The sequence below is a fragment of the Ixodes scapularis genome, unplaced genomic scaffold, assembly GCF_016920785.2.
Source record: "Ixodes scapularis isolate PalLabHiFi unplaced genomic scaffold, ASM1692078v2 PGA_scaffold2__306_contigs__length_199485367, whole genome shotgun sequence".
NCBI lineage: Eukaryota > Metazoa > Arthropoda > Arachnida > Ixodida > Ixodidae > Ixodes > Ixodes scapularis.
The window spans coordinates 186,502,552-186,530,263 of NW_024609857.1; the positions used below are offsets into that span (position 1 = coordinate 186,502,552).

The 27,712-nt window shown below is 43.6% G+C and overlaps 1 protein-coding gene across 1 annotated transcript in view; it reads left to right on the forward strand.

The window, feature by feature from the left end:
* The window catches only part of LOC115316236 (relaxin receptor 1), a 482,496-nt gene that overhangs the window by 399,501 nt on the left and 55,283 nt on the right, over nucleotides 1-27,712 (forward strand). Inside the window, exons 15-18 of the mRNA XM_042292126.1 lie at nucleotides 1,870-1,941; nucleotides 4,202-4,812; nucleotides 5,881-6,108; nucleotides 10,647-10,888. Of these exons, the coding sequence (XP_042148060.1) occupies nucleotides 1,870-1,941; nucleotides 4,202-4,812; nucleotides 5,881-6,108; nucleotides 10,647-10,888 (1,153 nt within the window). The remainder of the gene's footprint in view (nucleotides 1-1,869; nucleotides 1,942-4,201; nucleotides 4,813-5,880; nucleotides 6,109-10,646; nucleotides 10,889-27,712) is intronic.

Sequence of the window (27,712 nt, forward strand, 5' to 3'; positions counted from 1 at the left end):
GAGGGTCTAGGGTTCGTGATTCGTATGCACAAGAATCTGGGGTTCGGGGGACGGGCGCCTGATTGGAATCGTCTTGTTCTCTCTCGACTCTATGTGCACGTGCGTTTCCAGACCACGCAAATGATGGTTCCAGAGTCATGTTCTGCGGTGGAGGGGGTCGGTATCTTAGTTCCGCGAGGATGTCGGCCTGGATAGTGATCGCCCCCCGTGCCATCTCGTCTAAATTCGTAAAGGTACGTCCCCTGAGATGGGGATGGAAACGCGGGTGGCTTTGGCGGATGGCGCGTTGTACTTTCTCCGCGTCCGGTGCCGCGGCGTCGGCGATATCGTACAGGCCCTGGAGAGCCCTTACAAACTCAATAAGTGACTCTTCCGGGTGCTGTGTGCGCGCGCGCAGCTCGTCCTTAATCCGCACGCTGTAGTCCGGAGGCAGGAACTCCGTCCTAAATCGTGCCTCAAAATCTGACATACTTGTGAATTTAGTTTGTCTTTGCCTCCACAGTGCTGCACTGTCTGTCAGTGCAACCGGCAAAAGGCGGGTGAGGACGGTTTCGTCGTCAATTCCCGACGCAGCTTGGTAGTCCCGCAGTTCCGAGACGAACATCGCAACTGACTTTCTATCTGCGTACCCCGAAAAAACCGGAACGCTAAGCGAGAGCCTTAGGAAGTCCCTGGGGGGCGTACTTCCAGCAGGAGTGGGTCTTGAGCGCATCATCTGCTCTCGTTGTATGTTAAGAAGCATGGTCATGGCCACTCTTAGTTCTGCTAGACCACCCTCTAATGATGCGTCTACCGGGACTGAGACTGCAGGCTTAGCGTCTGGTTTTATGTCACTGGTGGCGTTATCCGCGAGTGCACCGAGCGTCAAAAGGTCGTCCTCACTCACGTTTCTGTCGGCGTCCTCTGTAGACGGCATCGTGTTGTAGTGGAGACTTGCGCAGGTCGATGAACGTGGGCTTGCGAAGAAACGCCCCCTCAACTTTGGGTAAACTCAGGAACGCAAAATTGACTATGTAAAACGTAAGAACGAACCCAGTTTGCTGTCATCCTCCCAGACGAGCAGCATATCACGTCTGGGCGCCAGTGTGGGATTTCCCTTGCTGCTACCCGTCTCGGAGAATGACACAGCACACCAGTTCAACAACACGTAAACATTTAATGACCGCTATCGCCTGCGCCGCGATCCCAACCCCCACGCGCATCCGCTGCGACGGCCTTTTATCAGCGGCGGAGCGCCGCTCGCGTGGCCAGTTGCCCTTGGCCCCCTCGTGGTCAAGATGACCACTTATGATTGTCGGAGGGGCAGCCTGGGCCAACCGCTTGGAATCGCCAGGTTGCCCACAAAATAGAGATAACTCTCCTCACGTACTGGTTCTGCACCCTTCTCCTCTTCAGTGTCCTCTTCCCTCTTCGTACCCTCCTCATCCCTATCCTCCCCTCCTCCTGTTCCGTACCCTCTCCTCCTCCTCCGTACCCTCCCCTCCTCTTCTTGCGAACCCTCCCATCCCTCTCCGAACCCTCCCCTCCTTCCACAGCTTCCCTGCTAAATTTATCGGGGAAAATAACGTCCCATTACTTCGTGTCACGTTACCTATGAAGAAATTCAGTTTCTCCGCTAGATTTAGCGGGGAAATTGGCGTCACGTGGCCTCATCACCAATTTAGTTTTTCCTCTAAATTTAGTGGAAAAACTGTGTTATCCGGTAATGCAGCGCTCGCGGTTACGCCAACTCCGCTCAGTGCGAAAATGGGCGTCTAAGAGCTGCGCTCTAATATAACAGCGCATTGAAGGTGAATCATGAAAATGTATATATATTGCGACATTTCTGAATTGCAACTCTGGTTTACGTCTGCTTGTTTCTATTTTCAGAAATCTTCGAAAAAACGCCTTCCAAACGTGCTCAGCCGCCTTATTCGAGCCACTCCCAAACATAACACACCTGTAAGTTCATACGTTTGTACTGAGCACGAGCTGCAGACAGTATTAAAGCAATATTAACTAGTAAATTATTTATAACAGCCGATTATCAGGAGAGTAGTGTAACAGTGGCTTCTGAGGCTGTTTTCGGTGTGACCAGTGGAATCCTGATTGTATAAAGCAGGGGTGGCCAGGCTGACCCGGCCTAAAAGCCGCAAAGGAAACCAGGAAACTTCTAAGAGCCGGCGAAAAGGGGGGGGGGGGGGGAACAAAAACTGCTACCTAATTAGCCCCCCTACCCCCAAAGCATAAAAAAGCAGCTTGCGGGTCGCAAATGCAAGCCAGTAAAAATAGCAATGAGAATGTTCCTGGTCTTTTGTGAACTTGAACATAATGTCTGCGACTAGTGGAAGCTATGAATGAGGTAAACCCGGGCTTTCGCGACCGCCAACAAGAGACGATATGGAGGGAACATCCGTTACCTAAATGGGACTAGTATCACCGGCGAGTGCCAAAGGCCGCAAGACAGAACATTTCCTCGACCCGAAGCCAAAGTGCATGCATGTTTTGAGAATCCCTGTCCTTGATGCCTTTCCCCCTATACTCTGTTTCATACTTAGTGTGCAATGCTGTCAACGCTACTGGGGCGAGTATGGGGCTTGATCTCATTGATAATTTGCACGCGTTCTCGTGCAAACAAAACCATAGATGAAGCCAGGCGCTCGTGCCAGTAGCTTTGACAGCGTTGCACTCTAAGCATGAAACAGAGCATAGGGTCCGGCAAACTCTCTCGAACAATGAAAGAAACAGGATCTGTTGAAACATGCGAGTGAAAAGCGGTTCGACTGTACGTATGGGGCACAAGGCTGTCAAACTGCAAGCAGGTCTTTATTCTGAAATCCTTTTCTTCTTTCCTGGGGAAACGCAGAAAGGGGCGAGGGGGGGGGGGGGGAGGGGGGGGGGTGCTCTTACGAGGGATCCGCGAGCCGCACCGTTACCAGCAAAGAGCCGCATGCGGCTCGCGAGCCGCGGTTTGGCCACCCCTGGTATAAAGGTTAATCTTTTAAACAAATTAATTTATCATAATCCGAGCTCCTTACTTTCAGGACATTAAAAGCGAAAAAAATATTATTTTTATTTTATTAGCGAACAATTTTTTTTTATAAAAGATATTTAAGATAACCGCTTCGCTCAGGCATTCATATATCGCAAGAGGCTGAATTTATATTTATAAGGTGAAGATACGTGATTGATAAACACCACGGTATTGGACAATCGAGAATATGAAGCAGAAAACTCGGTGCACCTGATTATATAACGATAAAGAAACTGGTTCAGGATATTAACATTACTAGCACTGATCTGTGTAATGTAAGGAGTTTAAAACTTTATCTAGGATTTCACGAAGTGAAAACATAACGTTCAAGCAACGCAGAAAATATTGGAAAAAGATATCACGATTCAAAGCTTTTGAGAAAATAATTATAAGTGAAATCGTCGTCAACGATCACAACCGAACTTTGTAAAGCGCCGAGACTCTCAGGAAGAGAATGAGACGACAGTGCGCTAGGGGACGTCAGAACGCAGAGCTCTGGTTGGAGAGATGAGTGGGTAGACCAAAAGGTAGCTACCTTTGACTCCATTGCGCTCGTCCAACGCGTTAGAACGCGGAACGCCGGCGCCCGGCGCCTGGCTTTTGTATTCGAACACGTTCCACGACTGCAGTGGAGGCAAAGGCAGCTAGCTTTAGGTCTACCCACTAATCCTACCAATCAGAGCTCGTCATTCTGACGTCCCCTCTCGTCTCCTCCTCTGCTTCAGCTTCTTGGCGCCCAGGCAGCTTCGTTGCCTTGCATGTACTGCTAAAGGTGAGCTCGCGTAATACTGTCTTGTGTCAATGATTAAAAAATATATGCTTGATTTAAGACATTCCGATGTGTTTCTGAAAAGAATAACATTGAAATTGGTATACGATAATGAGGTTGCTGCAATAATTAACTAATTAAATGAGTGTAAATTTGACAGTTAAATATTGGCACTTCTGAAAAAACTGACAATCTCAAAGATGCTTTAACGTGTAACTACGACGAGGTGAGCTGAAATACGTCCTTCTTCACGCAGATATATGACTTTGTTAAATTGCACAGTATGGAAGCACAGCCGCTAATGAACACAAACATATGTGAAAGCACAGCTTTTATAACTTGCATTTTTTGTGAAAAAAAAAAGAAAAACTTCTTAAGATGTCCGCGACTTGCCTAAAAATACATCGTCATTTTTCCAGCTACTTCAGCGAATTCAGCATGTGCTCTTCGGCGCTCCACGTCCGCGTGTGTGAGCCTCGTGGCGATGGCATCAGTTCTCTGGCGCACCTCCTCGACAACGTGGTCCTGAGGGTGTCCGTCTGGGTGGTGGCTCTGGTAGCCTGCCTCGGGAACGTGCTGGTCCTTGTGGGGCGGATGGTGCTTCGAGAACAGAACGATGTTCACTCCTTTTACATCAAGAATTTGGCGCTCGCCGACCTCCTGATGGGAGTCTACCTCATTGTGATCGCTTCGCACGATGTCCGCTTCAGGGGAGAGTACATCCGACACGACTACCAATGGCGCCACTCCTGGGGCTGCAGTGCATCGGGCGTTCTCTCTACAGTGAGCAGTGAAGCGTCCGTCTTCACCCTGACAGTCATTACAGTGGACAGATTCGTATCCATCATGTATCCGCTCTCGCTCAAGCGTAGGACGCTCAAGTTCGCCTGGTGGTGCATGACCCTAATCTGGACTGTTACTTTGCTGATGGCCGCCGTGCCAATTTTCTGGCCTGACTACTATGGCAAGGATTTTTACGGCAGCAACGGTGTCTGCCTCCCGCTGCATATTCACGACCCGGGTTCCAGAGGTAATCCTCTTTTATGCTCACTTTAGGTAGAGTTTCGCACTCGTAGTCAACGTCTTCGCATCAGTTCATAAACCGACATGTAGAAGCGATTTATTTGTTCGAATTCGTTATTATTATCTCTCTTAGAAGCAATTTTGAGAGCAATTGAGATGGTACAATTGCTTGCAGACGTAAACCATAATCATGGAAACTGTATTTAGTTTAAGGCGGAATTGGAACTTATCGAAGGCATTCATGATTTTCACGGTGCAATTGGTATGAACCTAGTGGGTCACAAATTGTCATGCACTTATCGATTATGCCGTTTTCGGTTGCAGAAATGCAAGTGAAGTTAAGCTTCTTGTTCACATACTTATATAAGGTGATCTACACGGGCGTAACATGAGATACCTGGCGGCATACATTTAGAGTGCTGAGAGCATTGCAGCAGACTGAGAAAAACTAGAGTCCGCTGATCTTTCTCTCATAGGTTCCAAGTTACTTGTAATTTGTTGTTTTTTCAAAATAAATTTGGTTTGCATTGTCTAGATTCGCGATAAGTTATAATCATCGCTTTAACTATGAGAATTAGCAAAGAATACCAGTTATTCTTTGCTAATTTTTGATTACACACTCCTACATGTTTAACTATAAAACGATTCACGCTAAAATGACAATTTAAATACTCAAGTACGCAATATTCAACTTCTCTTAAGTTACAACTGTTGATTTTTTTTTTCTTCAAATAATTATAGTATATCTTTTCTAATCTTTTTTTTTCGTATTGTGCCGATTATCCTTCGAAGGCAGGTTACATCTCCTACGACGTACTAAACACATCCCGACACTGTTCCTTATGCCCGGCATGTTCAGTGTAACTTGATTTACCGGCGAACATTTCGCAACCTAATTATTTTGCATGGTAAATATAAATGTTTCACCATATGAAAGTGTGATTAGAAACATTGCTCTTCTCAGCGCGGCGTCTCAGTTGAGGGATTTTTAACAGGTATATTATTCGCGTATTGTTACCTTTGTATTTGGCGGCGAGCCTGAATGAATTACTGAAATATGCCATTCCTCCTGCAGGCTGGGAATACTCGGCGTTCCTGTTCTGCACAGTAAATAGCATCGCATTTAGCTTCATCACCTACGCCTACCTGACCATGTTCTTCACAATCACCCACTCGAAGATTGGGCTGCGGTCGACGCAGCAGCTGCAAGACCGCGCAATTGCAAAGAGGTTTTTCTTCATTGTCGGCACCGACTTTCTCTGCTGGATGCCCATTGTAGTCATCAAGATTGTGGCAATTGCAGGTATGGCTTTCAATCTTACGCATAGAATGTGCATTTTTTGCCACATATTAATGTCGATATAAGTGTTGAAAGAGAAAAGAGAATAGAATAACAAAAAAAAAATATTTACGAAGAAAGTATCACAGCGTTGGCAAACTTGTGTGCTGAATACACATATACACCGTGTGTCTCTTCAATAGAACCAAAACTTAAAAAAAGAGGAAGTGTGTACGTTCGGTAGAATTTTTTTTCCAGAAGCTAATAAGGGGTAAAGGGGCCATTAGAAAGCGGTAATTCCTTGATTAGTAGGTAGCTAACAAAATGTTCAGTACATTCTTTATTTCGATTCTTGAAATTATATTGCGGTTTGGAAATTTACTCTCGACCTCAGTAAGTCAAGCCATGACATAAAACGTTTACCAGAACAATTAGTGGTGTGCGTTACGGGGCGAGAGAGGACACCCTTGAGCACGGCTTCAAAAACCAGGGCGGAAGCGGAGAAAACGTCCCCGTGTCGCGGGTACCTTCGCTCTGTGCCGACGACGCACTGCTTGCGTCACCAGCGGAGCGGACACGTGGTTTGTGGATCCTACACTTAACCAAACAACCGTCAAGAATAATAACCCAGGCAGCACGCCGGCACTGGGCCAGCGTCGGGGCAATATTGCTCACAATATTGGCCGAGTTTCAAGTGTCTTACCACGGCCAAGTATTGGGCCAATATCGGTTAACGATCGTTCTAGTTATGGGCCAGACTTGGCGATATCATTCGAGTTCTGGGCAGAGATGGACGAATATCGATTAACATGGCCGCGGCCGCTGCGGTGTCAGCGGTCCTGGACCAACCCAACGTTAGTATAGAATTAACCGATCAGTTGGGCAACTGCCATAGAGCTTAATCTGGAAAAGTGGCACTGATCCGTACTCGAGAACCGAGCTAATAGCGATCGCAACGCCGAAATTTCACCCGCACCGGCCACTGGAAGAACTGCAGGTGACTTCTATTTTGGCTTTAATCGGCCATTTTGGCTCCGAAACAGATACCGTGGAAGGGGCTTCAAGGGTGCCACCCCCGCCTCCCAAGCGGACGCGCCGCGAATTACTGCCAAAATTAGGATGCGCCTATATAGACAGGGATGCGCTACCTGAAATCACCGCTGAGACATGGTTGTATAAAAACAATATTAGTTCTGCCGCAAACCTTGTAAACTAAAGATATTAGAAAACATTACGTGTCCTCCGTTTTGTACTAATCACCAATAAAAGTTACTTCAAAAATAGTTTTTTTTTTTCGTTTATTTGTACGGAAAAACCCAGTTCCAACCACTGATTTTCCGGCGCGCCCTCGGCGCGGCCCGTGGCAACAGCTGCGGCCGTCGCGATTGGCCGGCGGAATTTACCATTTAACCGTGATTCAGTATCGTTTTAGAAACGGTAAAAAATTGCTAATACCGGCCGATATAGCCGGTTCAGACCCGACAAATTACCGGAAAACGGCGCCGGATACTGTATATCAGCGTGGCGTTGGCCGACCCAAATGATGTTCCGCCGACATCGGCCACATTACGGCAATACTTGCCCGATCTTTACGGCCAAGCGCCAATGTCGGCAGTATCCGAATGATTTTGGCCCTATTTCTCAGATCCAATGCCAATATTGGCGCAATACTGTGTGCTGCCTGGGAAAGGCCTCCGAACGCCCCAGTCTTCCTCTATGGAGCGTCAACACACTCGGATTGCGCCAACTCAGCGATTAGCCCCGAGCCCGATTCCGAGTGTCCTTCGATGCGTTCATTGGGCACGAAGCCCAGCCGAGCACTCACGCGGCACTCGTATCCAATCCGCAGCATCTTTCGATCTCAATGTGATGACGTGCGAATTTCAGTTACACAGGCTTCGATTATTCTTGCTGGTGGTGCACGGACGCGCTTTGACGGCTCGGTTTCAGTTCGATGCCGTAACCAGGGCCCGTTTGCTCGAAGCACTAACCGCGGCTAAAGTTAGCCGCAGTACCTAGGAGGGGGATTTTGACATCACGTGACTGGCTCGGTAGGGATGCGGGGAAACATGGCGTTGCCCCAGTGAGTGAGCGCCGCTCGCTTTGGAAATAATATGTCGTTGTGGTTGCAATATCGGGCGCGTTAGTCAGCAACGAATGGTGCAGGAGGCTTTCGCTTTGCCTTACCTCACTTAAACCGCAAAGCATGGGCAATGACATCGCTGCATTTTTTAGATAATGTTTCGATTCTGGGCATTTCTAAGCCTAAATGAACGCGATAATTTTCTGCATGACAACGTCTTTGGAAAGCGGATTGTTGATAGCACACAAAAGCAGACAGCGTCCCGACAGACGTTTCTCGAAATTATCCAAGCATCGCGAGGAGAACGCTGGAAGTGTAATTCTACGGCTCACGCGCGCTGGCCTTCCTCTTATAAAAGATTTGAAGTAAAAAATCATAATAAGGCTTTAACGAACGCGCGTGCAAGGCAAAATTTGTCTTATACTTTTTGCTTTAGAATGGTTACTACTGCAGACACCAGCACGTGCGACGCGTGCAACTAAAGTCGTAGCATGCACCTCGGTGCTAGGATAATTTAGAGAAAAGGTCTGTTGGGACGCCGTCTGCTTTTGTGTGCTATCAACAATCCGCTTTCCAAAGACGTTGCTATGCCGACAATTATCGCGTTAATTTAGGCTTAGGAGTGCCCAGAATCGAAACACTATCTGAAAAATGCGGCGATTTCATTGCCCATGCTTTGCGGTTTAAGTGACGTAAAGCAAAGCGAAAGCGCCCTGCACCATTCGTTGCTGACTAACGCGCCCGATATCAACCACAACGACATATTAGTTCCAAAGCGAGCGGCGCTCACTCACTAGGGCACCGCCATGTTTCCCCGCATCCCTACCGAGCCAGTCACGCGATCTCAAAATCCCCCTCCTAGGTACTGCGGCTAACTTTAGCCGCGGTTAGTGCTTCGAGCAAACGGGCCCAGGCTGCCATTTCTTGCCCCCTAGCTCCGGCTACGAATTACTGAACCTAAATTGCGCGTCACGTCTAGATTACAATAAAGTGGAAAGCCTAATCTCAAACCGCGTTGCCTAAAAAAAACGCACAAAAAAACACGAAAGCTTAGCAAGTTAATTTGCTGACTAGTTAGACACCTCATTTCGCCTCATTTGTATTGGCCCCCATGGCCCTGTACTTAGTCTCAAGGCTAAAATAGCCGAACGCAAGTTGTGTTTGTTTCAAATTTCGATTACTCGAAATAAAGGAGCACCCTGTATACTCTTCTGCATAAATATATTCACTTACCTTACTTCACGGACTTTAAGTAGTGACTTCAGAGAGACAAAGGGTTTTATCAAGCTAACAGAAGGTTAATACAAGAAGAAAACATTTATTTCAAACTCAAGCTCAAACTCTTTGTTTCTCTCCGTTTGGAGAGAAATAAAGAGAAATATTTAACCTTGGATAGTCGGACATTTCTGTATCCCTCTTACCTCGCGAAAAAATAAAAAAAGGCTCCTGGACCCGAGAAAGTCGGCGAAACTCCTAAATATGTTTAGTGTGAAAACAAAAAAACACACATATATATATATATATATATACTACAGTGTTTATCAAGAATGAATGTGAAGAAGTGTTGCTAATGACGGCGCACATTTTCGCTATGTTGAAACGCCCTAAGTGAAAATAAGTTTGAAAGCTATTTTTCAAGCTGCTGCAGTTCTTGAGAGAAACTCTTTTTAGCTACAGTAATGTGTCTAACTTCACAAATTTCGTGTACAGAATAGCGTACTTCATCAACGGAATACTGCTTACATAAATTTACAAAAAGGCAGAAAGAGTCTACTAGAGGACCGTACCACAATTCAATGAATGATCTCGGGTCACAGTTGCTAAAACTGATAAAACTCCGTTAAATAACGCTACTGAAAAATGTAAATTAATATTAAGGTGCCTCTTAGTCAAGCTGACGGGTGTATGTTAAGAGTAACATAGGTGGACTAAACGACTACTTCATTCTGCCCTGGGACGTGCCAGCTGTCGGTTAAAAGCGTAGGACCTTATCTTTTATTCTAACAATAATTCAGTTGTATGAATGTGTTCGATACTCCTTTTCTCTTTTTTTGGTTTTGTTTCAAAGTTGTTCAAAACTAAGGCCTTTATAAAATAAGTGATTTCGCACATGCTTAAGGGAACGCTCATAGTCGGCATCGCGAGCTGATTTGCCAAATCCATACGAGCCTTCCGCCTTGAGGCCTTTGAGATACCCATAAAAAGAGATCGTTATACACTTGTTCTACGGCTCGTTTTATGTCAGGAAGTGTAACCAATATCAGTGGATGAAGGTAGTGCCCAAATTATGTACGAGAATGATTTCATCCATACATGTATCCGCCTTCGTGTTGGGAACCATTATTGACTTCCTCTCATCTTCAGTTCACTTTACAGGTTTCTGCATCGATTTTGCTTTACCTCTAAGAGATTGTCGTTTTAAACTTCCTAATAGTTTATAATCCTGTATTCAAATGAATATTTGTTTTTGTTATTCCAGGAACGAAAATAGACGAAACGCTGTACGCTTGGGTGGCGGTATTTCTGCTGCCGGTCAACTCGGCGCTGAACCCGGTGCTGTACACGCTCACGACGCGGCTCTTCAAGCAGCAGCTCAACAGGCTCCTCTCCAACCTGCGCTCGCTCAAGCGGGCGCCGTCGGATCGGCACTCTGCGCAGTCGTGGTCTTCCCTTCCGTACCACAGGAACTCCAAGAAGACCCTGCTCACGACCTTCTCTGACGTAAGCTTTCACTTAACATTTTTTCTCCGTTCCACTCTGAAGTCCGACATTCCCCCGAACGCTAGAGCCGATAGAATCAACCAAGCGGCGCCAAAAATTGCATATACTAACGGCCCTCGTCTCCTCAGTGCGTTCGCTATCGCCGTATAAATTATTTAAGCACATTCCATGTGCTGTGATCCTGGGCTTTTTTTTTCTACGTTCGAATGGTTTAGACGGGTGATGCCAAACCCAAAGGGAAAACGAGCTCTGTAACGAGGTACTTTACGTGCCGCTAGATTGACCCCATCGAGTCGTATACCTACAGCCGCGTTTGGACTCGGCGTACCTGAAACTAAGTATACACCTTTCCAAAAAGAGATCCCGGCTTAACCCCGGACCGGCCGCGTCGAGGTGAGGCGGAGAATACTCTTCAGCCAGGACGTTCGCTGTTTGTCGTACAATGTTGCCGAGCGTGTCTTGCTGATGCATACAACACTGAGCGCTGAAATAGAATAAACATATAGGTATTTCGAAAACACGAGGTTTTTGTCTTCGACCCCCAAAGAGCAGAAAGACTTAAATAAAATGGCTGGATCGGTAACAGATTGAAAAATATCTAAACTCGCAAAACGCTTATAAGAATGCTCCAGAAGTCTCATGGCCATTGCATCAAAGATGGTTGCGTCGCTGCAGCTCTGGCTTCCACGGCCTGCTAAAACTGAGGCTGCGTTAGTGATAAAGTCAGCTCCGATCGTTAAACACGCCCCGTCCTTTACAAACGAACGAGCGAAGAACCAGAGGAACGGGGGCGGCGGCAGAGGCGGTGGCAGGATTTGTCGGCCTTGGTGCTGCTGTTACCGCATGGTTCTGATAGGCGTGTTTGTGCATCGGGCAGTTTTAACGAAAAAACCGAGCGCGTTGAATTGTGAAATATTTTGTTCCGCTTTCTGGTTTTGATTAAAAACCAACCTGTTAATTTTCTTAACGAGAGACGTACTGACCACCAACCAAGGTCCGAATTTCTCTCATTTTAGACCCAACAAAACGGAGTTTCGGCCAACATGTTTACTCATCTGTGTCACCTGTGCTAGGCTCGAGTCCTGGCCGATTCGTATTTGTAGACCAGTTAATTAAGTTTAGCACACTGACCACCGTCAGCGAACAGACGCACGGGAAATCCTGGAGAATCCTATCCCTGTATCTTCCTCATATTGCGACTACCGCCTCGCCATCCACAGGGTGTTGCAGTTACGAATAAGTAAAGGGATAACGCGCGGTACTATTTCCGCACAATCGACTATTGGGAAAAACTGCGACTTGGGATCGCCAGTATAGCCACCGACAGTTGGGGGAATGCTGGGAGTGGATAATATTGATTACGCGTTTACCTTCCTGGTTTGTTATTCAGAAATCTTATCAGTTAATGACGCACTCATCGGTTGAGAAGCGATAAATAAATGCTTGGGGTGCGACTGACGTATCTCAGTCGTAGCCGTAAAATGCTTCGCGGGCCTTCTTTCGTTCTGCAATTTGTTGATTTAGCGTTTTTCGACGATGCTCTGCAATTTTCTCATTTAAACCATGCCCTTAAACACAATATTAAAAAAAATTAATTACGGAAAAATAATTAGCATCTTAATTATCCTGGACTTTAATAATTTTCCTAAATTGGCCCTTGGCCCAGGACCAAAACGCCACAAGCCTTTTTTCGTTGCGATGAGTATTTTTCGCGGGAGCGATTTTTCGCGGGAGTCAATATAAATAAATATTTTCCAATTACCAAAAAGGAAATTTGTTAATAAAGCCAAATATAAAGAAAAACTGGGGGCATCAAAACCACGTGATTTGAAACGGACCTAAAAGCTCACTCGGGCATGTATTATACATTATTTATTTGTCGCTGTTTTAGAGTCTCTAACTTTAAATATTGATTTTCTGCCTTCCTTGGTCTGTGTCCTTCGGTAATCTTGGAGGAGGACGACCAGGGTGATCCATAACTTTTCTTGAAAGTTAGAAATTAATAATAATCATAATGCTATCATATTTTATCGGGTTTATTATTAAGATGCAAACTATGTATTTATGCAATTTTTATAGCTTATTAAAATTAGGAAGGCCGAGACCACAATATCCACTGAGATATGTATGAATTCCAGGTGTATTTAGCAATTTCTGTTTTCTATTTATTATATTTTATTATGTTGAAGTTTTATTTATTTTCTGTAGCTAGGGTTGATGCATTGGTTTATTATAAAAAAGACAACCTCATATTTAAGGCCACGGTCCCACTGAATGTGGCAGTTTAGGTACTTTTTGGCAGGTCATTGCTCATCTCCTTTTAAATACTGTTTTGTGGGATTGATGTCTTTCGAAAGGCAATGCAACCCTCTTTCATTTGATATTATATATGTGTTGGTTTTTACTGTTCATGCGCGTTTGTAGCGTTGCGAATATGATGGCGCGGGCCCTGACTTGCTCCGCTAGTTCATGTTTTATGTACGATCCATTAAAGATACCACGGTTCCAATTAAGCAGTTTTGTTAAGATGATTTCTGAGCAGAATGTAACGATACACTTTTTTGGTATTTTCACTACTTTGTTTTTTTTCATCCCCCCCGAATATTGCCCTAAAATTGACATTTTTCAGCACAGATATGTTTTTGATGACAAGCGCTAGGGCAATGAAATTAGCCACAGACGTAGTGCTTATTATTGGTAATATGCAGAAAAAAATTTAATGTTGTGTAAAATTTTTTTGTTTAGATATTTTATATCAAACGTAGCACTTTTTTGTGCTTCGAGTCATGGTACTTCAAATGCCGCTGAGGAAATAATTAAACTATGATAAAATCGTTCATAATATTTAGAGCTACGATGGTTGCCCAAGAGGTGGACGATGGCTTTTTTTTTTTCATTTTCAAAGTCATAACGCTCCAGGAGCCCTTCAAACTTACCTGTTTTTGACGCATATCTTTTTTGGACATCAAACAGATTTATTGGCATCTAATAACATTTATTGTTTGGAATAGATATATATTGCGATGTATTAACGTTTCACAATGATCTTGCTTTGGTTTCTTAATAGGTGTAGAGCTTAGCTAATTTTAAAAACAATTAAAAACTGTTTGGGTGTTTTGTTGCGCTACCTGGCGGATGGCAGACAAACTGCTGATTTCTAGTGTTCAAAAAATTTCCGAGGGCGGCGTTGGCATCTGTATCATCATCAATCTCCGTGTCTTTTTACCATCACATTTAAAAAATATATTGGAAGATTTACTATCGATAAATGAATGGTTTAAGTACTGGGTCGGGTTAATAAATCTAAAACAAATAAATACACAAGCCTAGCGTGATATAATGTGTTCATTATTCGATATGATTGAAATCAATAAACGATAAAGACGAAGAGGTAAATAATACACCCGAGTTCACTTCATGCCTAGAATCACTAAATGAGCTTTAAAGTATCGGCACTCCGTTCCCCAAAATTGTTTTGGGCGCCGCCATTTTGAGTCTTGTTCAGAGCAAACGCAACTGCCGATCGTCGTGATCCAAAAGTACGACTTCCTCAGCATTAGATGCGGTGCTAGGAAGCTGATGCAATATTGGAATGCTCTGTCTAGGGTTGTTTAAACATTTATGGGGGACGGAAAAGCGTTTCCTGTGATTTTAGATAAAGCTTCAGGTAACTGGCAACCATGATTTTAAGCCACAATATGGCCAAGTGTCGTTACTCTGAACCGTAGCTAATTTACTGGCACAAGCGGGAACAATGAGGAAGGGGCAGGTGTCAAAAGGTAGTGGCTTGTGGAAGCCACGGGGCTTACGTCATGGCCCCTCCAGGTATTACAAGCTTCTTGAACAAGGGCATGAATAGTGTTATTAAATAAGCTACGCGCCAGAGTAGCGACACTTGGCTATATTGTGGCTTAAAATCATGGTTGCCACTTATTTGAAGCTTTATCTGAAATCACAAGAAACGCTTTTCCGTCCTCCACTTTAAACGGTGTGCGACAAAGCAAAGCAACATTACATGAGCTTCCTAACACCGAATCTAATGCTGAGGATGTCGCACTTTTGAATCATGACGATCGGCAGTTGCGCCTGCTCTGCACAAGCACCAGAATGGCGGCGTTCACAACACTGTCGGAGAAGAGAGTGCCGATACTCTAAGCGCAGCTAATTTATTTGCTCTACTTCCCGCGAAACTCCTTTTCCCTGACTGAAACTGAAAGTAAATATGAATAATACACCATTATTATAGCCTTATTTAGTTATAACCAACTACACATAATGAGAGGAGGAAGTGCCTAGTAGGAGAAACGCGGGTTTTTATGTGCGACCGTTCTAACCGTCTCAAAAGAGAGAACGCGCGAACTTGCGCTGGTTTAAAAAAAAGGCATCCAAAGAAAAGAGGCGGCACGCTGTGCTTTTTGTTGTATGCGTCTAATTGGAAATTGTTGTGTGTATGTTTATACAGCCGGAAATTAGTCCGCCTTAGTGGGCCTCTCAGCTGTAGATGAGCAATTTAGCCAGTGCGGTACAACCGCAAACCTGGGGTCTTTAACGTGCACCACGCAGCAGTGATACAAGACCGCACGCCGGCACGATGCTCTTCCAGATCGAAACGGGCAGGGGTGGGGTGGCTTCTGCAGCGCGAGCTTTCGCTCCAAGTGCTCCGAGCTGGTGTGCGCTAGACCATGCACTCAGCCACCGATCCCCCCCCCCCCCCTCCCTTCCCCCTCTCCTCCCCCCCCCCCCCCCCTTGTGCGCCTGATTTATATACAGGTATAAGTATTTGAAGATCGGCGATAGACGTCGATCGTTTCGAGGTAATGTCACGTAATAACATTATATAAATAATAAACCTGTTGAAGGAATGAACGACTCAATTTTTCAATTCTGGGATTGTAATATGGCGGTAGCCTATTGTACTTACTGTTGATGAAGAGCAATATGAGTTGACGAGGTAATGATTAAATAATGACGCTCTATAAGGACGACGACATTAGTAGGTGTCGAACTACAACGTACAGTGCCAGACTTGTTTCACGTATCGTGTACCCAAAGACTTTCTTCACCCGTAACAGAATATGATAAAATCAATGAGGATGCTGCTTTACAACTGTACGTGGAACAGGAAAACTGCACTGTGCAGAATTGCGGCTTATTCGTTAATAGGAGGGACGGATTTCTAGCAGCATTCCCTGATTGACTGCTTGGAACAAATGGCCTCGTTGACGTAAAGTGTCCCCGTTCCAAAAAATTCTTGAAGCATACCTAAACCGCAAAGGAGTATGAGGCGAAAAATAAGGAAAAAGAGCCTGGTGTGAAAGGTCCAAATCACCACCATAGCTTCTACTATCAAATACAAGGGCAGTTACACAATACGCAAAGAGTTTTGTGATTCAGTGATATTTGCACTTGAGGGCATTGATATCCAACGTATTCAGAGAGATGACACCTTCTGGTGAACCAACATAGAGCCTTTTCTACTCAAGTTTTACATGGAAGGCCCGACTTCCGCTAAAATTCCTTACGTAGACGAGTTGTCCAACCGAATAAACTGCAATTACTCCCGATCTGGGAATCTCTCGATCTTCGTTCGTAAGCCATAGTATCATGAGATTGAGGGGTGTGGCTCTTCGTCCGCCGAATATTGCTTCGGTGGTTGTTTTTACCGTGTAAGATGAGACCGTCGCGTGCTGCTGGAACAACAACCTGGCGATTCTTCACTGAACTGCTTCTTCCGTAAGCTTCAAAAGGGCTTTTTTTTTTTTTTTGTTTCGCACACCATCTGTTTTGCATGCCCGTTAGTTGCAGGATGGTATGGAGCACTAATGTGATGCCTGATGCCAGTTTTTTTTTCTTCAAAAACTTGTTTATTTTGTTTGAAGCAAGATTTGGCGCGTTATCACAGAAAAGTATTTTCGGTAGGGCAAAAGTAGGTAAAAGAGACCGTAGAACGTCAATGACGTGTTTGGACGTCGTAGCAGGCATCGTGTAAACTTCCAGCCACTTAGAGTACGCATCGCCCATGACTCCGCAGATGCGGATACGTTTCGCCACCCACCGATTGAATAGTGGATCGTTTTCAGTTACTGTTCACGATGGCGTTGGACTCAAGGAAGACTCCGAGTCTTTCCAGAAAGTTAGCCCAGGTGCGAGGACTTTTGTCGAAAGCGGTAAGTGTTCGAAACATCGACAACGTCGGTAGCCACGTGTTGTGCTTGACACTGGACACTTACCATTCGCTGAGAAGAAACTTGCGTGTTCGACTGCCACCAGTCGTCCGATATCAGGTCATCACCGCAACACCATCTCCCGACCAAAAACGCATGTACATAGTTAGAAATCACGTGAACTTATAAATTCCCGAACGCTTATAACTTGCCGTCGCTAAACGCCGTTCATTCATAGCGTCATCATCGCAAATAAACGTGTTCCTATTTCTTCTGATTGTTTTCATCATATTCCTTCTATGCTGTACTTACAAGATTATGTGTTGGTACTTCCGAAAATACTGCAACGGCGTTTGTTTTTTGGGAACCTATGCGGAGGGCAAGTTCGTCTGCTTCTTGCGCAGGGGGTAGCGGTGACGTCAGAACGCCGAGCCCTGATTGGCTGATCGCGACCCCCTATCTGAGCGTCGTCTGCTCCTTTGCAACGTCGTCTGCTCGCAACGTCGTCTGCGTTTGTCTTACCTTTCCTGCGACTTTCGGAAGTGCAGAGGCCAGAGGCCAGGTTCACGAAACGATCTTACGTCAAAAATATGCGTAAGACAAAACTTGAGAACAAATTCGTATTCACGAAACGAAATTATCCTAAGTATTGCGCAGGTTACGACGAAATCCTACGACAGCTCCGAAGCTGTCTTACGCACTTTTTGCGATCAAATCAGCATGGCCGACAGCGTCGCGGTTGCGACGACCAACGGATGCTTATTTTTCTACGTGCGCTTCTCACGCGTCCCGACTTCATGCAGCAAGAAAAAAGTAAAAAGTACTTGAAACAGACCACGACGAACAAGAACGCTGGATCCACAAACACCTGGGAAAAGCTCCAACGGCCACTATTCCACCGACAACGACCAAGCAAGCACGGTAGATAGGCCTAGCAGGCACTCCGACTCGGCGAAAGTCTGCCCACGACCGGCTGGCGTGCTGAAAGGAATATGCCCGCGCGACCCTTGTGAACCCTTCCCGTCTTACATTTTGATCGCTGACCTCAATTTTAGATTAAGAGGTCAATCTCTTCCTCTTGTCATCTCCTTGTTTTCCGAGGCAACGGTGACTCTCGCCGGTAAAAAAGCGGTGAATCTCCGACAGACTCAGGAAAGGTAAAGCAGCCATCGTTTTGTCTAGCAGACGTAAAGCAGACGATGTTAACTGCGCCAACCCGCCGACGCCGTTAAAGAGTGAGGTGCAGAGATGTTATGCGAAGAATGTTATGAGCCGAAGGGCCAATCAAACAGCGAAAGAAGCACAAAGTCAGGGCGTGCTCTCTGCAGTTGATAGGGATAGCCGGTATTCGCCGTCTCTCTGTGCGCGCTCCTCTGCCAGCTAGTCCTATCCAGCGCAGAGAGCACGCCATGACGCTGCGCTTTTTGCGCTCTTCGATTGGCCCTTCGGCTCACAACATCGGCCGCGATCGGACCGAAGCTGAAACGAAGTATAACCACCCCCACCTCTCGGTTCTTAGCAAACAAACCTCGGCGCCTCGGGACACCTTGCCAGTGAGTCCTTTGACTTCCCTCCTTGATGCGCGTCTGCTAGTTGTTAGACAAAAACAACGTACCGCTCGAGTTATTTCATCTGCCCTCTCTGAAAGGCGAAGTCGAGCTCGCTCGACTTCCGAAAGTCGCAGGAAAGGTAAGACAGACGCAGACGACGTTGCGAGCAGACGACGTTGCAAAGGAGCAGACGACGCTCAGATACGGGGTCGCGATCAGCCAATCACGGCTCGGCGTTCTGACGTCACCGCTACTTCATTTCTCATGCGCAGAAGACGAAAATGAGTCCACTTGCGAGGCGTATAATGTAACAACCTTTACAACATCTTCCGGACCCCGTGAAACGCAATATTTCGTGACGTTATTTTAGTCGTCATTAAAATGGTGATGTAAGTACCGTAAATCGCGAAGCAGTTTAGTTGACGTCCGCTTCCACTGGTGTCTTGGAAGATTGAGTCTACTGAGCGTGCACTCCTGCAGAAGAAACTTTCATTGATAGAATATTAATAGGAGGTAAAAGCGCTAAAAAACGACGGACAAGTTGAAGAATGACGAACACCACAGAGCGCTAACTTGCAACTGAAGTTTATTACTGAAAACACGTACACATATATACACCGTGACATCAAAAAGACAAGTGGCAATAATGTCGCGATAGTAACACAGAGCGATAGTAACACAGAGGGGGTCGTGGCAGTTACAGATGTCGTCATACCTTCAACGACATCTGTCACGGCTACATTTACATGATCCTTTTAGAGTTAATAACTCGGAATGCGTGGTAGAATATCTGAAAGAATCTAATCCGGGGCCATGTGATGCAGTGTCGTTCGACATTCAAGACCTTTTTTATTCAATCCCACAGGGGGGTCTGTTTGAATCTGTTAAAGAGGCTATTGATGTTTTTGGAGTTGTGAAGTTCCAGAATGAATGTGGCGTTGATGAAGGTGGTTTCTTGGAACTGTTACGCTTCTATCTGAGCTCTACTTATGTTGTTTTTGAAGGGGTGAAGCTGTTACAGAAGGACGGTGTGTGTATTGGGACGAGCGTGGCGCCAGTGCTAAGCGATTTATTTTTGGCAAAGTGTGATAGGGATATCAAAAGTAGGTTAGACGAAGGCGTCCTTCGGGTTTTTAGGTATGTGGACGATTATCTGGTGTTGTTTCGTTCACAGGCAAGTTCAGAAAGAGCGGGTTTTATTTCAAAAATGTTTGATATTTTTAAAACTAGTGCTTCGGGGCTCACTTTCACTAGTGAAAATCCCGTAGCGGGTACCTTACAGTTTCTAGATCTTAAGCTTTTACTACAGCCTTCGCATGTCTGTTGGTTTTATTGCCCAAGGGCAAAGAAAGGAGTGTTACCCTTTGATTCAAGTCACTCAAAGGTAATCAAGAGGGGCATTGCCTCGACGTGCTTAAGGTCATCTTTACAGAAGTCCTGCCCACATAAGCTAGCAGTTAGCTTTATGCTTCAGGTGACGAAACTGGAGGAGGGGGGTTTTCCACCTCCGCTCCTTGCGGGGGTGGCGGAAGGCTTACTAAAGAAACTTCGGGGGGGAGGGGAATGTGGCGTGAGAGACAAGCCAAAGTCTAGACCAGCGGTGATACCTTATGTGCATAAGGTGAGCCATAGAATAAAGAAAGTGGGGGAAAAGCATGGGGTCCCTGTACTCTTATCAGCCCCTCAAAAATTGAGTAAGCTATGTGGAAGGGTGGCACGTGGTGATGAGCGCGTAGGCGTATGCCATAAGAATCATAAAACAAGATACGTAGAGTGTAAGGAACAAGTGGGGTATAAAATTCCTTTATCATGCGGAAAGGTGTACATCGGGCAATCGGGTCGGTGCATAAACGACAGACTCAGGGAACATGCCCTGTCAGTTAGATCATCACCCTCGGGCAATCTGGCTGTACACTGTAACAGATGTGGGTGTGTCCCACGGCTTGACAACACCGTTATCTTAACTCGGAATAGAGACAAAAAAACGAGAGAGATATCGGAGGCGTTTTTTATTTTGAAGTACGATCAGGGCATGTGTGTCAGCGCTCCCTCAGTAAACCTGTATAGCTCTGAGGTGGCATATTTGAAATCATTCGAAAGAGTAAACAATTCATAGATTAACCTTAGATAGATGAAGCGGCATTATTGCCACTTGTCTTTTTGATGTCACGGTGTATATATGTGTACGTGTTTTCAGTAATAAACTTCAGTTGCAAGTTAGCGCTCTGTGGTGTTCGTCATTCTTCAACTTGTCCGTCGTTTTTTAGCGCTTTTACCTCCTATTCATGAATAACCAACTAGCCCAAGTACACACCCTTCGATAGAATATTAACACGTCAATCAACATTTGATTCCTTCTTGGTAATATTTATTGCGAAAGCCCGTGACAACCGCCGAACCGCATGCAATTTATACCCAGCCTGACATTCTCGCACACATCCGTTTGCTGGGCCAGGCTAATTGAGCCAGCTGAGCACAGCTGGGAGCGGCGCGAGCAACGCCACGAGGGGAACGTGATGGTGCTCAAGCCATCCCGCTGGAACCGATGTTTCGCCCACCCCACGGGTGCGTGTCGCCATCTATTGGTTGAACTAACGCCTTGTTCAAGATGGCTGCCGTGGGACCGCAGCCTTAAACTTAGATTTAGAATCTGCGAGCCTGGGCAACCTCAGCTATTGTATGTATGCGTACTGATTTCGTGATCTTATTTTTGATTAAGGTTTAAAATTTGAACCAATCGGAATATGTAATGTCTAGAAAGGCAGTTGCATTGGTGTTAAGCAAGTTAGGTTAGAGCAATGTTATGAATGGCTAGTTTATTGGTGTCTTATAACGATAGTTGAAAGCGTCTTAAGAGGTGCTATCCTAATGGTGTTTTCCTCTTTCATTGTTAGGAATTGAAATGGGTCAGTCCGCCTAGTCCCCACGCCGAACAAAACAATGCCGATGCAATAAAGTTCAGCTCGACAATACATAGCTCAAAAAGGCTAAAATATAATTTTCTATGTATTATTTTAAATTATATTACATGGGAAAAGGTATTATTTTTTCTAAGAAACTAAATGTTTATTCTCTTCCCGTTCCCTTCCACCCTCTCGTTTATTGTGTTCCCCTTTATTGTTTACTTCACCTCTATATTCATCTTCAACTATTACTTTTTGTATATTACTTCATCCAGTTTTACTCTGTTTCTTTAAATATGATATTTTGTGTTTTGAATAGGAGACTAATATTTATATAATTTATTGCCTATTTCCTTTTTTCTGAAATGTTTATCGACTTCCGGGCTCCAATTTCCTTTTTCTTATTTATCATGATGCTTGCCCAATTAAATGGAGGTTCCTATGAAAAATTAAAAAAAAAGCTTTCTTAACTTTTTTTTGTTGCTTTGTCTAATATCTAATTAGAAGCCCAGGGATACTGAGCTAGCCTGCTCGCCCCTAGATGTTGTTTTGGGTCTTCTGCTGCATGCTTTCATGAAGAAAAATAGGAAGCCTAAGGCCCGAAACTGGTCCGTGCTTTCCTCTCTTATAATTTTAAGGTCTTTCAGATGCGGATGTTATAAGCCTCTTTTTTATTCTAGTTTTGTGCGTTATGTCGTACTAGTAAAAGTGATTTTACATTTTGTGTGTTTTTGAATTTTCGTTTTGTTTGTCAACGTGGTACTTCCCCAATCAAATTGAGCGTCCTATCAAAAATAAAGCAGGCTTTCTGAAGTGTTGTTCTTGCCCTGTCTAATATATAATCAGAAGAAAAGGGATTCAGAACTGGTCCGCTCCCTCCTAGGTCTTGTTTTGGGTCTTGTGTTGCATGCTTTTGTGGGGAATAATAGGAAGCCGAATGCCCGAACTGGTGCCTGCCTTTCTGTCAGAAATTTAAGGCCTTCCAGATGTGCATGCAGTCTTGTACACGTTACTAAAAAAAGTAATCGATTACAATTACTATTACTCTTGGCTAAAAAGTATTCGATTAGATTACTTGATTACTCGACGGCAAAAGTTATTGTAGATCACTTAAAGAAGTAATCGTTACTTTTCTTATTACTTTATGTGTGAAGACACATCTTTAGCGCTCATAACAATGAACTACTTCCAACCTATATTTCACATTTGCACAAGTATTGAAGAAGAAAAACTGGCTCCCTCTTCGTGGTCGTTGCACCTTCGCAATGCGGACACAAGCATAGAATTCGTTTGAAGACGTTTAATGATTTGGGCGTTCGCCAGTGTGTGTGTGTGGGAAGGGGGGGGGGGGGCGGAGGGGGTTCTAGATCTTGTTAAGCTTGAGCAAGGGTTGTCGCTCAAAGTTTGCGTCGCTCATTTTATTATTCACATGTGGATGAGCTCGCATGTTATACAAAAGAGCAGCAGCTCCAGGATTTGAAACGGAGCATGTGTAGTATTCATTAGCGGAAGAGATCGCCCCGACCACTTCTCAACTCGAAACATTGCTTGTCAAAAAGGCCACGTAGGGGAAATGGGGAAATATTTCAACTGCCTTTGTTATATTTTGCATCCGCTTCAGGCATTCCTCGGTTCTGGTTCTCTTACGGGCTGCGAGAGTAGGTACCCGAAGCAGGATTTTTTTTATTTTTTATTTCTGTGTGTGTGTGCGTGAGGGGGCTAGTTTGAACGAAGAACTCACACAGCTACATTCTGCTTCCTCAAACTTCGCCCTGAATGGCCTTTGTCACGCACTGTAGCTTCCCTGGGGCTTCCAACTCCCAGTCCCAGCTCGAAAAAAAAAAAAAGGGCATTCCACAGAAACTGTACATAAAATGAGATTGACCTTTTTTCCTTTCGAAAAAAAAAGAAGCCAATTTTATTTTTTTCGTTTCATTAAAAAAAAGCGTGTGCCGGGGGGGGGGGGGGGGTGTCCCGTGGACAAATTGTAACGGTTACAAGTAATTTGATTACTTCAAAAAGTAATCAGATTACTCCTGTGATTACTGCCTAATAAAAGTAATCAACTGATTAGAAAATTACTCCAAAAAGTAATCGATTACAAGTAATTTGATTACTTGTAATGCGTACGGTACAAGTCTGTGTGCATGATATAAGTTCAATTTTTGTTGCAGTTTTGTGGGTTATATCGTCCAAGTCATATTGAGATGATATTTCGTATGTCTTGTTTTTTCCATATTAGTTCATGATTTGTTCATGGGCACCTTATGATAGGTATAGCAATGCTTTTACGCATGTGTTGACAACAATCCCATTGTTAATGACTGCATGGGTTTCTTTTTTATGATATGTTGTTGTTAAATAAAAGAACGCACTATTGTTGACGACTACATGGGTGTTGACAACGTACCAGTAGTTAATGACTGCATGGGTTTCTTTTTTATGATATGTTGTTATTAAATAAATGAACGTACTATTTTTGATGACTGCATGGGTTCCTTTTTATTTCATGATTCGTTTTTATTAAAAAAGGGAAAGTTATGTTTTATTTTAAGTATGAATGATAAGAGCCCATCTGCCAAATGTGCCACCCCAATTTCTTTCGAACCAGACACATATGTCTATTTCACCTTTATACTTCCCCTCTCTTATTCAATATTGTCATTGATAAACTGCATCCTCTCATCAAGATATCAACTTCGCCCTTAGATTGAATTAAATTTTGTTTTTCTAAATTAGTATTCGATACAATACCGAGTTATATTTCGATCGCAATTGGTGTTTGGACAAGTTGTGATGTAATGATCTATGGATGGACACATTTTACAAAAACATTGACTATAGCTTTTTTATATGAAATCTCTGAAAATAAAATGGAAATCTTCCATGTCCAGTTAAAAGTTGAGTAAATTGGATTGGAAGGTTGGGAAGGTGGTTCTTGTATACAAAGGCGGCGATAAACAAAATCCATCTATCGTCCCATTTCCATAACGAGTGTACCATGCAAAATCCTTGAACACGTAATCTACTCTCAACTTGCTAACTTTATGGATTCTAACTCTTTCCTTAACACATCACAACATGGTTTTCAGAAGTTTTACTCATGCGAAACCCAACTTCTTACCTTTACTCATTATCTCCATGTCGCACTTGACCAGGGTTCCAGAACTGACTGCCTATTTTTGATTTTTTCCAAAGCTTTCGACAAAGTTCCTCATGCCCTTCTTCTCCATAAACTTAGTAGCCTTAACATCTGCCCAAACATTCTCTTTTGGAAAGACGCCTTTCTGACTAACCGTCTTCAGTTTGTCCACGACAACAGAACTAATTCTCCATACTCGCCTGTCAACTCCGGTGTCCCACAAGGTTCTGTACTCGGTCCACTACTATTTCTTATTTATATTAATAATCTCCCTACCCGTGTCTCCTCGTCTATTAGCCTTTTTGCTGTCGACTGTGTTATTTACAAGGAAATGTTTAACGACTCCGATATCTCTGTTCTTCAGATCGATAATAACAATCTAACCCAATAATGCAACGACTGGCTTATGGAACTTAATATCTCTAAATGTAAATCCATGTGTGTCTCTCGTCAAATTAACATTTGCCCTTCCTACTCCATCAATAACTCTACCCTCCTTCCTGTGTCCTCCTATAAATACCACTGTGTTCACATTTCCAATGGTCTCTCCTGGAATACTCATGTCGACTAGGTCCCGAAAAACGCTAATCAATTATTAGGATACATCAAAAGAAACTTTTTTCTTGCCCCTCTTTCATTAAAGCTTCTAATTTATAAAACCTCAATTCTTCCTAACCTTGAATATGCCGCCTCAATCTGGAACCCTGGTATCGCCCTTGCATCTGCCGTAGAATCCATTCAAAGCCGCTCCGTCCGTTTTATACTTTCTAACTATCATCGCACAGCTATCACCACTTTAATGAAAGCTGCTCTATCCTTGCCCACTCTTTCTCTCCGTCGAAAGATGCTTGTTCCATAAGATATGTCACTCTAGCCCTACTCACCGCAAAGCACTATTTTCTGAACCATTTTACAGATCATCACGCACCGATCATCAATTAAAAGTCGGGATCCCTCATTGCAGCACATCTACCTTTAATGCCTGGTTTTGCCTCAAACCTCGATTGACTGAAACCGCCTTCCCAAAGCCATTGTGACAATCAGTGCCTCAGATAAATTTAAGATTGCCATTACTAAACTGTTACATGATGTTTAGTAGTAATTTTTTTTCGCCTTTTCATTGTTATTTGTTTTATTCCATATACAGTGCCATCAATAACGTGTTAAATGATGTTTAGTAGTCATTTTGTGTATTTTTGCCTTTTCGTTGTTATTTGCTTTGTTCTACTTACTGTGCCTCACTCCTCTCTGTAGTGCCTCTGAACCCTGAGAGACATAATAAATGAAATGAAATGGAATGTATGAAATGAAAGTAAGTGGAAGGGAAAAGGATGGTATTTTTAAAATTGACGGTATTCATTTATATAATTCTTCATTTTGTCCATTCATGGGTCAACCTTCATTACAAACATCTCTTGCTTTTCTTATGAGCTTTTCCTTAACGTATTTCTTTGATTTTCATTTTGGCGTGTATGCCCGCTGGCGACAGGCGTCTGAAGGAAACTGATTCGCCAACTCATTTCCCTTTACAAAGTAAAGGTTGACTTTACATTTTTATTTAAATGGTTGATGACTTGTTTCAATTTAAATATTAATGGATTCAAGTTTTTTTTTGTAATAGAGAGTGCTTGAAGGGCTGACAGGCTATCTGTAAACAGATCACAATCTCGCCGCTCATCTGTTGCTAACAAATACTCAATACCCCTTATGAGTGCTACGACTTCTGCATCGAATATGGTGGCATGTTTGGGCATACAGTATTTTCTTATTTTATTTATGCTACCATTTTGTTTCATTAGTAGCAAGGTTGCTCCGACCAAACCGAGGCATACTGACCGATCAGTAAATAAAATTATGGCACTATTTGATGTTCTATATGTTTCAGGATCATATTTACTATATGGTATAGCGATTTTAGTACATGAATGAGTATTCCCTATATTTATTGCGTAACTTATTTCAATTGGTAAAACTGTCAAACCCTTAATTTGAGCAGAAATCTTTTTTTGAAATAGTTCACACATAAAAAACCTCTATATTTTATGTAATATTTATTGGTAGACCGTTACATAGTACTGGTAAGTTAAGGTTAGGAGCTATATGATATGCATTACATATTTTAGGAGTGGCACTCGCTGAACGGAAATCACACGCCTCAATAAATGAGAGTTACGTTCAGGTTTCCACGACACTGGCGGTCCATATAATATTTATCTTTCAGTCGATTGCAAGTATATTTTCCAAAATTTAGTATGGTATAATCCCCATTTAGTAGTTGAAAATCGTGCAAGGTTTGTAATATGTTGAAATTTTTTTTTGTTTTAAGATTTGCTACGGGAGATAGCAAGGAAAGATGTGAATCAAAAGTGATACCTAAAAGTTTAAGTTCTGTTCTCGCCTTTAATTTATGTGTATTATATTTAATGATTTGGTGCCGCTTCCGATATTTTGTACGAGATGCTATTATCATACAAAAACATTTGTCAATATTAAACTTGAGTTTTCTTTCTTGTGCCCAATCATGTAATAAATTAGGTGTAGTTTCTGCACGTCTCTCATTAACCCTCCGGGATGTGCCTTCAACTACCAGAATCACATCATCTGCAAATGTCTGAATCGGCTCATACGTAGATAAGTTTATTTTCAAAAGATCATTATTTAAGATATCCCATAACAGTGGACTTGAGGCAGATCTCTGGGGACACCCTAATGTGATTTATTTTACAATGTCTTGGTTATCTTTTGTTATATCAGTTATGCATCTGTCTTTGAAAAAGGAAAAGAGAAGGTTATATATGTTACGTGGACATTGATGCTTTAGCAGAAAATGCAAAACACGCGGATAGCAAAGCGCACAAAAGCACATGAAAAGTCTAAGGATATTACAAGTGAAACCTTAGCATTTTGTTTTACAGTTTGGAGATGTACTAAGTTATATAATGGTAATGTTGATGATTTATTATGTTTAAAGCCATATTGATTTGGATGTATCAATTTAGATTTTGCTAGGAAATAATATAATCTTGTGTAAAGAAGTCTTTTCAAAACTTTCCCTAAAAGCGAGT